We start from the raw sequence: 10,997 nt of genomic DNA, 5'->3' as shown, positions 1-10,997 counted from the left end.
AAAAAATTAAAAAAAACCTTGTGCTTTATCCGAAAAATCTCAAACCAGAGGGGAGCGCGAGAGCGAGAGATCGATCGAAGATGGCAGCGATGGCAGCGGTGGCGGCGCTCCAGTGCTCCATGGGGTCCCTCTCCCTCACCTCAAACTCCTTCTTGGGCCAGCGCTTCTCTCCCTCTCTATCTCCCTCGCCGGTTAGCTCTTTCCTCGCTTCTCTCTCTTTTGATCGTTTCTTCATCTTCGTTCCTTGCCTTTGGTTCATTCTCTGAATCTATTAGTATTCTTCTTAATCCGATGTTTCTTGGAACTTGAACAGTTATTTTCTTTAATTTTTTGGCCTGGTTGTTAATGGGCTAAATGATAGAGTTTTTTGATATTTTATTTAATTTATCTTTTTATTTTGTCTGAGAAACTTTGATTTGTGGGGGAATTTAATGTAAATCGAGGGCCTTTTATTGGTCATTGAAGTCCTTTTTTCATTATTACTAGCATACAGCACGCACGACGCACATCTACTAACAAAAAAAAGAAAAAGATCAGATAAAATAGTATTAATATGTATGTATGTATATGAATATAATGAAATATAAAAATAAATGGGAGATAAAAATTGGAGGTGAATAAGGTTGTTTATATGGAGAATAAGTTTATGAGAGAGAATAGTTAGTTAGAATGGAGAGAGAAATTTAGGGTGTAGAAGATGTGGGTTTTGGATGTAGGGGAGGTGATTGGGATTGGAGTGTGTGCATTTTTGTTTCCAACCCGACCCATATTAGTGATTGTTACATAATAAAGTTTTATTTGTACATCACATAATATTTTGTTCGGGGAAAATTTTGACAGACCTAAAGGATCCCCAACACTTTTTAATATAGTACATATTTGTCCTTAAAGTCACACTTTCAGTCAGACAATGTAAGCTCGTGCTACCAGGTTCTAGAGATCCAAATTTGATAGGGTAAGAAGGGGTTTAGATTATGAAGGATAATGCTTGTGATCTCCTCATGAATTAATCAATTTGTTAATTAAAAATGAAAAAAAATGTAGGTCTCAAAAGCAGAACTCTATGGTTAGAATTTTTGAAGCTCCATGAAAATGGAACCTCTAGGAAGAAGAAAATTTTCAAATTACTCTCTTTTCTCTTGAAACATCATTACATTCATCACAAGTGCAAATAACCAATAATCCCATATATTGTGATAATTGCGCATGGAATATCTATTCAGTTACCTGCCGCCCATCAGTGTTGCAGTATGGTGTATGGAACACCTGCTAGACACATTATAACCTGTTGCCTGATGTTCATATATTTACCTGTTGATCTTGTCAGTAGAGCATATGCGGCCCTTATATCTGCAAAACGAGAAGTCATCTTCTTCCTAGTAAGTGAGTCCATGGCCTAGTTAGCCTTACACATATGCGAACCAAAAACTCCTCACATAGCTTGGGAAACCTGAAGATTGCCACATGTGAGGGAGCCCAAATGAGCCTATTTGTATGTCCATAGCTTTTTGTGTCCAATGCCTACATGTAGAAACAGAGAAAAACTCACGAAGACATGCATCAGCCTACACAACTTCCACTACTTGTGTGGGAACCCATGGTTCTTCACTCACTTATGCTTGAACCTGTTGACCTCCTAGGGATGCCATAACTAACCATAGTTTGCCACCAATCTGTCTCATATGCCTGGAAACACCTCTGACTAGCCTTTGCTGCATTCATTGGAAGATGGTTTGTGAGCCTTAGTACATCCATGCCAGGCCTATATTTGTATGTCTGATTCCCAGGTTACAAATAAGTAAACTCCTGTCAAGTTTCAAGAGAAAAAGTAATTATGCAACTTGTGTCTAGCTTAATCTGAACGAAGATCATGGCAGGTCTAAACTAGACAAATTATGCATGCAGTACCTATTATATTGGTATAATTTAATTAGTTGAAAATGTCATCTTTGTTTCAGTTTTGTTGTGTTCATAGCTGATTTCATTTGGGGGGTATCAAATCATTGCTCCGTTTTCGAGATTATACAACCAAATGCCAAGCAAAATGTATCAGATGCATTTTAAGGTACATGCTTGCTTCCTTTATGCAAACTAAATCAATGAATGCATGGGAGCATCACTAATGTGGGACAATCTCAAGTTAAATGCCTAAATTGACAATAAGACAATCTTATTACAGAATTTCATGGATGTCTGTTCTCAGACAATGATTTTTGCTGACTATAAAAAAAAAGGTGGGCATGTGAATTGTTGAACAGGCAACATGATAAAGGATTGGTAAAACTACTCTAATGAAGTTTAGTCTCCCTCATTCAATTCAATAGCTAATAGCATCTTGCCATCAATGATAGTTGTCAGCATTTTAACAACATAGGAGTTGACATCATCCCGACAATATGATGCTTCTTCTATCATGCAATATGTTTCATTTACCTTTCTAAAAGAAATAGAAAACACAAAAATCTGATTATGAGAAGAAGCCGTCCAATTTTTGAGGACCTTTCTTCCCCCCACTCAACCCTTACCAGCTAAGATCTCTTCAAAACAAATGATAATCGGTAAACTCTTGGTCACACTCCCATGTAACCATAGAATAACACCCGGACTATTTTCCTGGAGAATATGTCATCAGGATAAAAACAAACAAGAAAAATATTCTGATGGAATTCAAAACCGACATTGGATATACTAATAGATGATTCGTAGAAAACTAGATGGAGGAAAATTTGTTGATGATAGACTTTCAAGAAAGTAGATAGTGGACCAATCATGTAAATTTGTTTTATGTTACTAATTACAAGCACATTGCATGTTAAGGATATTCCATCTGTCAAGCTATTAGAACTTATATAGATATATTAGGGAGTTTATTTAAGATGCCTTAGGTAATCATAATGATGTTGTTCTGGAATTGGTTGAATAAAGATTGGACCAAGGATTAATGTGTGCTCTTTCCGATTATTTCTTATGTACGATACCCTTTTGATACATATGTTTCCTACTATTCATCCTATGTGGCTGCAATTCTAATATATTGGACATTTTGTGGTATGCAGATCAATTTTGTGGACAAACCATGCACTATTGTTATGAAGGTTAGTACTTCAATTCCTTTTTCATCTTGTGTTCTCATTTTTTCTGAAATATAATTATTTAAAATCTATAAAATATTATGTTGGACACATTTTCATTGATAGTTTTATACAATGTATAATGAGTTACAACTTCTTGAATGGAACTATGTAACTGGCTTTAGTGTTCTTTTCTTGCAGCTTAAACGTTGGGAATGCAAGGAATGTAAACCAAATAGTCTCCCCATATTGCATAAGATGCATGTTAAAGTGGGCGACACTGTGAAAATTATCTCAGGTCATGAGAAAGGTAAAATTGGAGAGATTACTCAGGTTTTCAGGCATAACAGTACTGTAATCATAAAAGACATGAACTTGAAGACAAAACACATGAAGAGTACAGAACAGGGTGAGCCAGGGCAGATTGTGAAGGTAGCTTTGCTCCTAATGGAACTATCATCTTGAATATCCTAGTGTTTTTTATTTGTTCCTTTTCTTCTGGCATATCTTATTTGAGCATAAATTGCACTGTGAATCTTTGTTAAACAGATTGAAGCACCTATTCACAGCTCAAATGTGATGCTTTACTCGAACGAAAAACAAGTAGCGAGCAGAGTGGGGCATAAAATCCTTGAGGATGGGACCAGAGTTCGTTACCTCATTAAGACCGGTGAGATAATTGACAGTGCAGAGAACTGGAAAAGGGTGATTAAAGAAAGAAAGAAAGAAAGAGAAGAAAAATCCACTTAATGTGAAGCAGCTGAAGTTCTCTTTGTGTATGTGCTTGTCAGCTCCATCGCATATGTTTTTGATATCCTGCACTCACAATTCTTGCCCATTCATAAATATTTTGTTTCAGGTTGTGTTTTCAACTATTCCAAGGTTTCTTCAGTAACATATTATACATTACTGTAACCTTTTGACTTTTCCATCGACATGTTTGCATTCCAGAATGACTTGGTTTCTATTTTATGTTAATATGTGTGCATGCCATAATATGTCTAATACTACATGTGTTGTTTCTTTTTGCAGTCAAGTGATCTATTATATCAAAATGTGACAAAAAGCTTATTATGCAATATATACATGCAATTGCAAAACGGACTGCTATTAAGAACAAGTCTCAGGAGAGGTTTTTTCTCTTCCACTTACAGCCTTTTTTTGAATGTGTTATTTGGTGTACAGGTCTTATTTAAAAAAAAAAAAAAGGAAAACTTATATTCTTTGCTGCATCATTCAACTTCCATCAATTGCCTGAACTGTTCATGGATTAAGCAGCACAAGGACCAGTTCGACCAGTCAAAAATGCATGGATTGAAGTGATAAACAAAATCCAGTTACATTCTGAAATGCAAGAAGATTTAGCCTTTTAGTCCGGTTAGTGTAGTTAATCTAGGGAAAGAGTTTAAAAGATATTGATTTGGCCAATTGAGCTTGAACATTAAGATGCAAACATTATAAACATCTATATATCTGGGATTGGATAAGCCTAGTCTACAACTTAAAATGTTCTTGTTCCCCGTTGCAGAAGCTTTGTAAAAAAGAAAGATGTCTCATTGTCTCATCACAATTTTTTTTCTAACTTCAATTAATGAAGTTGTGTGACATCTTACTTATTTAAGCTTGAGATGTATTCTATTATTTCATTTATTTTACTAATCAGCATAAAGAGTAGATATGATCAACTATGTAAGTGTATTTCCATTTTCATTGGCTCATAGACCGTAACAATCCGAGAGCTCACCCAAAAAGCTAGCCAGTAAATAATATTTGGATTCCATAGTCCTGTATAAGTATCCAAAATTTATCTAATACATAGCCAATGTGGGATTAAATACATGCCCGCATGAATCTTCATATAGACAGTCCTATATTAACATAAACATAATTCTCTAAATTGAAAATTTTTATCTTTCTCTTTATCTTGAAATGACATCAGAGGTAGCCTAAATAAGAATGCTTGGTGAATGAAGATCCATAAAGGTGATTGTAAATAATTGAGATAATGCTGGACTATCATTATCTTTCTCTGTTTAGAGCTTTTTCCAAAACTATGGTATGTCAGAGGGTTGCTCCATGATTGCATGAGCTTTAATGGTGAATACTAGCAATCAATAAGGTAGAACTCCTATCCACCAACTGACCCTAGAGGTTTATTAGCAATGCCTCTTGCTTAAAGTTGCTCTGGCATGGCATCAGGCACAAATTTTCTAGTATTAGCATCAATCTGACGTTCAATCATAACATATGGTCAGAGCTTTCTTGTTTCCTTCACGACTATGAATATCTGCTCTACATCTGATCAATCATGATAGAGAAATACATGGACATACAGTAAATGAAGAGTAGGCATGATCTTAGAAAACAAATTGTACAAGCAGCAAACTCAAGCAACGATCATGGAACTATCCATAGCAAAAAAATGCCATGTAAAGGTGGATTTTGTTTAAGACCAGTCTGCAGATCACCACAGTTCATTTAGTATCCATCATCTCCTTAGAGCTGCATTGTATTGTATTTCTCAATTTTCATCTCCTCTGGAATCCTGTGGAACCTCTTGTTTGCATGTCATATTCAGGCTTAGTGACCTCATTAGCTCTGATTGGCAGTTCTTATACTTTTATTGTTGACAATTTGACTTCATTCTACATGTTATATCACTTGCAACAAGCTGTCTTTTTAACATCTTCTGATTAACCTGAGACCTTCAAGGCTCCCCCTCCCTTATCAGATGACAACTGCACACCATTTTTGATTTGGACCATTAGTCCCATGTCATAAGCTTCCACTCTTTTCAGTTATGCAACCAGCAAGCTTATTGAATTTCTACAGGTATATGGAAATAATAACAAAGAGTAGTATTTGACTACAATTACTCAAGGGGTTTCTGTCTGTTTGCTTTTGTCCCTAATATGAGAATTTACAAAATGTCTGCTAGAAACTACAGGATGCAAAACAACTTTTTGAAATTCCCACTTTGGAAAGATCAGATAGTGAAGGTCTACTGAAGGTTGTTGTTCGGAATCTTGTATACCTCATGTTGAATTGGCTTCAAGTTGGAGTTAAGACCTGCAAGATCTGTTACCAAGTAGCTTATTGGAAATCATATGCTTTCTGTAATCAAGACCTTGGACTGGGAATGTCCAGAGAAGCGTCCCTAAATGTTTGAACAGGAAATTTTGGAGAGTGAAATATCAGGACAAAAAATCCAATAACATAAATGGATGGAAAATTAATTTAGATCATGTGGACACAAGCATGGCAAACGCAACAACTTCAAACTATAGGTACAGAAAAAAAATTATATCATTTGTACGGTATCATTTTTTTTTGGGAAGAACTGTATAGGCTTGAATTATATATTGAAGGAATTTGCAGAAAAATTTGGCTTCTTCCTAATTGATTTGGACGATGATTTAGCCTGGAGAAAGGATGAGTTATTGAAGAAGTTTTTTGAAATAATTCAGGGGATATTGGGTGTGCATCTGATGGAGAATTGGATCTCCTAGATGGATGAAACTATTTCTTCTCGGAATGCTTACTTCAGATTGACAAATTTATGGGGAAGTTCCATTGAGGATGGTAGTTACCCTATATCATGCTTCTTTGTGGTTGCATTATCAATATTTAGTTGTTCACTGTCAAAACAAGGTGGCATAGACCACCATACTAGAGGTAAATATGGTCATTAAGTGCTTATATAAAATGAATTCTCCTAGCTTTACAACATAGGATAACAACGCAACTGGCAGGTTCAAAAATCTATTAACCAGTAATGTGGTAGGTTCCATGGCCGAGGATAATTTGTTAAGAAGTCACAGGTAGGCTCTATGTGGCCTGGAGGAGATTGAGAGACATTTGAGAAGTTTTTGTTGATAAGATTTGGGCTATGTTGGAAATGATTTCAGACGCTGGAATGATATATCTGACTGCAATGGTTGGGATATGCATGGCTGGCTGCCTCTAGGTTATGGTTACTGCTGTGTTCTACCTGCAATACATTTAAATTCTGGAATCATAGAAAGCTATTGAGGCACCAAGGCGTGCTTTCTTGGTAGGGACTCTGTGCGTGGGTGTCGGTAAACTATGGTCCCCTCGGGTTTTAATATTCAGAGAAAGTGATGTGGTGATAAGAATATGAAATGAACCAGGGGTCAACAAGCTCAAACAATAGAAAGTAGCCGAGTGTAGGAGGGCAGCTTGGTGCGGTGACGAAGGTTTTTGGCTGGATATTTCAATCTTCTCCAATCCATGGTTTCCATGTCGCTGTTAACATCGTGATCACTCACCCTCTTTTCTCGCCATCACCATCAATTCTCTTAAAGAATTATCTTTTCTTTTAATTATTGATGGCTTCCCCCAGCCATTAACTCCGGCTGGCCATCAGCAGCCCCACCGTTCCTCGGCCAAAGGTATATGCCAGATGCTTGGCAAGGGAAATACCAGAAGAGCACAGAAACTTTATGATTATTATTATTTTTAAAAACAACCAAAACACAGCTAATGGATAACTACTGTCAAGTTAAGGGGGCAAAAACAACTAATAGAGTTTCACATCACCTGTGTAACTCTTCTGTGTGGAATCTGGGAGCGTTCATGATGGTTGTTTTAAATAACAAAGATTTTGTATTTAAAGTGGAGGAGCTAATTTGGAGGGATATAGTGCATGGAGGGGTGGCTCATCAAGTTTTTAGAGTGCATTTGATTCACGATGAAAATTAGAATCAAAATTATAATTGATTGAATTGAGAATCAAAATGGTTATATTTGATTCGTGGCTAAAATTGGAATCAAAATGAGATTTGAATATTGGAAGAGAGTTGGGATTGAATTTTGAAAAATTGGGACATTTCTCTTCTTCCTTAGAATGAGAATGAAAATAAGATTTTTCTCAATCAAACAGCTAAAATAGAAATTACTCATTTCCATTCATATTTCAAAATCTTACTCTCCCTAATGAAACATGACATTAAAGTAATGGGCGAGAAAGATGGTGGTTGTATAGCAATAGTGAGGCTTGATAAGAAATGATGGTGATAGAAGTACTGCAAACTTTGGTGGCAAAAGTGGTATGGAGGGAATCAATCAGGTTGGCATTTTTAACCAAAAATCTAAGCCAATGTAACAAAAAACCAAAATCTAAGCCTGCATACTTGTAACTTTCTGGCATAAAGGCTGTCTGTGGCAGCAATAACTTCCAATCCATTAGCCAAAAGTACTGTATACTTAATTTATGCATGCGATCTTACTAAGAACATGAGGAGGAAAGGGGATGTAAAGATTGGGGGATAGAGAAAATGATGAAAGGAAGATCAAGAAGTAGATGGATAGTTTACCAAAAGAAGTAGATGGATATTTCTTCGAATAATTCTTTAGTACGCAGATTTGTTTTTTAGAAAAATTGTAGCAAGTAATCATATATTTCATCTAAAAATAAAATGAGAAAGAGGAGAAGGGAGAAGAATACAAGAAGCAAAAAAGAGAAAAGGAAAATAAAAAAAAAAGAAAATGACAAGATATGAAATCAGTTCTCAATCTCTATTCTTTTATTTTAAGCATGAGCAATTTCATCAATCCACTTGCTTATCGTGCTTTTTTTTTAAAGTTCTATTTTATTTTTAAGAAGATTATATTTTATATATAATATTTTTTCAAATTGATATTTATATTCTCATGATATGATTGGTTTAGGAGTTTTGATCCAATTCACTTTGATTTCACTTGCTAACAGATGAAGTTTGCTAACCTCTATCCTACCAATGAAACCAACAAACCAAGTTAGGTGGGTTAAAATCAAGTTGGTTAAGGCAGATAAATAGGCTTAGATTATGGTTGTTAACCCCTATTTTAAAGTGATTGATATACTTGACAATCTTTTTATCTCAATTTTAACCAAAATTATTTTGTATTAACAATAGGTATTCCTCTATTCCTCTATATAATATATCTAAAATTTTATTTATTATTTTTGGCCAGTGCAAACTGATGTATTTTAGGATAATGGTTGACACTACATCTCTATCAATTGATCTTTTTTAATATATTTTTCTTTACTATGTTAAATGAGATTTTTGATAAATTTATAATATAAAAAGGAAAGTCTGAATTTAGAAGACTTTCATTTTATTTTAGCATTTTTCTCATAATAATCTTTTATTTAGTAGAATAAAGGGAAAGGGGAATCTATCTAGATGTCTCTCTCCATCACAATCTCCCAACTCAAATTCCTCTCAACTACAGACCCCCTTCCATTTCCTCTTGCTGATTAGGATGGCCATTTAGGGAGGCACATATTTTAAAGATACGAAAAAGGATGGGAAACAAATGGAAGGAAACCATGTAGAATAGAGAGGAAGCATCGACATAATAAAAAGGAATCTTTTTAAATGCTCTGAATCTTTCTTTTCTTTCCAAAATTTTTTCACATCTCTTGCTAAATCCTCCATTTACAGTGTCCAACTTTTTTTTTTAATCAAAAAAAATACAGTGTCCAACTTTTTATCAAAATTTGCAAATTCTTATTTTGTTTTATCATTTTTTGATATTCTAATTCTAATTCATTTACTATATTTGATTTTTATTTTTATATGTTAAGTCATTTATTATTTCAATGTTCACTTTTTTGTTATTATGCTGTTATCCTTTTTTTTATAGCATAAAAATAGTTATCAGTCTTAATATTACTTCAAATAAGTATTTCAATTCCTTTATATTAATTGGGTTTTAGATTTTTTTAAATTTTTTATCTTAGTCGGAACAAACTAAAATTTACCCACTTGTGACTTACCTGTATGACAAATTTCTTGGCATATGGGCCTGGAACCAAGCGAATGCAAGCATGGCTTGAACTTGACCCTATTTTCTTTGGGTTCCAACTTTAGACTTGGGTTCAGCTCATTGACTAATTGAGTTGGGTTGTATTAGGTTGATGGGAAACATCTTGGATTTATCAGATTATTTGAGCTAAGTTGGACAAAGCCTGACTTAAATACAACTCAATACATCAAGATCTAGGTCAAGTTGAGTCTAGAAGCAAAAATTATTATAAAATGAGTAATAAGTGAAACAAAATCTAAGGAAATGTTAACTTGAACTCCTGCAACTTAGAAAGCAATTACCTGCAATACAAACCTACTAATCTAGAATATGACAAAGAGGTGAATGGATGAAGAGTTTAGGGCAAGAGATAGTTATGTACGTTCTTCGGTTAAGTAAACGAAACGAATCAATTATTTAACATTTTATCCATTTTTGATTCAATTAATGTATGTATTAGATTATATATGAAAACATCTAATACAAACGTGACATAATTCTCTAAATAAAACAACAATTTGATCTAGACTTGGTTCACGAGTCTAAGATATCAGGATGTACCAGACGTAACTAGGTCAGACTATGGGTTGACATGTTTTATTCGCAGCTAATGATGAAACATAAAAGTGAAAACCTTTAGAGGACTTTAAAGGGAAGTATTATATATTTATTATACTATATTGTATAATGCCAACTTTTAAATATAATTGTATATGAGGCATGGTTGAGCTTTTGCATTTCTCACTAGCATAAAACTTACGAGATGGCTGGAGCATAATTTTTTCTTCTTTTCCCAATTATTTTTGAGATGCGATAGATAAAATAAAATAGCTAATAAAAATAAAATAAAATATAATAGATATAAAAAATTAATTATTTTTTAAAATAGTTTCTTTATGTTAATATTATTATGTATAATTATTATGAAAAATTCTAATAGTATATATATGTCATTGGTATAGTAAAATAAAATATTACTATAATATAATAAAATTATGATCCAACTTGCATATTATAAGAAAAAAAAAAGTATTACATATAAGAAATATTTAAATATAATATAGCATAGTTATCAGTAATTGTCCTTTCACTGTTAAGCAAGATTATAAT

General features: G+C 34.0%; 1 protein-coding gene across 1 annotated transcript; it reads left to right on the top strand.

The window, feature by feature from the left end:
• On the top strand, positions 1–4,024 carry LOC105052661 (large ribosomal subunit protein uL24c). The gene is made up of 4 exons (XM_010933558.4): positions 1–191; positions 3,057–3,095; positions 3,273–3,503; positions 3,621–4,024. The coding sequence occupies exons 1-4, from the start codon at positions 81–83 to the stop codon at positions 3,819–3,821; spliced, it is 582 nt and encodes a 193-aa protein (XP_010931860.1). The 5' UTR covers positions 1–80; the 3' UTR covers positions 3,822–4,024.
• Positions 4,025–10,997: the final 6,973 nt, after the last annotated feature.

Source organism: Elaeis guineensis, chromosome 10, assembly GCF_000442705.2.
Source record: "Elaeis guineensis isolate ETL-2024a chromosome 10, EG11, whole genome shotgun sequence".
Lineage (NCBI taxonomy): Eukaryota > Viridiplantae > Streptophyta > Magnoliopsida > Arecales > Arecaceae > Elaeis > Elaeis guineensis.
This window is presented reverse-complemented; position numbering and strand designations above follow the sequence as displayed.

Bases quoted from the DNA above. Each gene is read 5' to 3' on its own strand.
- LOC105052661 (XM_010933558.4), top strand. From the start codon at position 81: ATGGCAGCGATGGCAGCGGTGGCGGCGCTCCAGTGCTCCATGGGGTCC. The intron at 192-3,056 runs GTTAGCTCTTTC...TGTGGTATGCAG, and splicing joins CCTCTCTATCTCCCTCGCCG to ATCAATTTTGTGGACAAACC. The intron at 3,096-3,272 runs GTTAGTACTTCA...CTTTTCTTGCAG, and splicing joins CATGCACTATTGTTATGAAG to CTTAAACGTTGGGAATGCAA.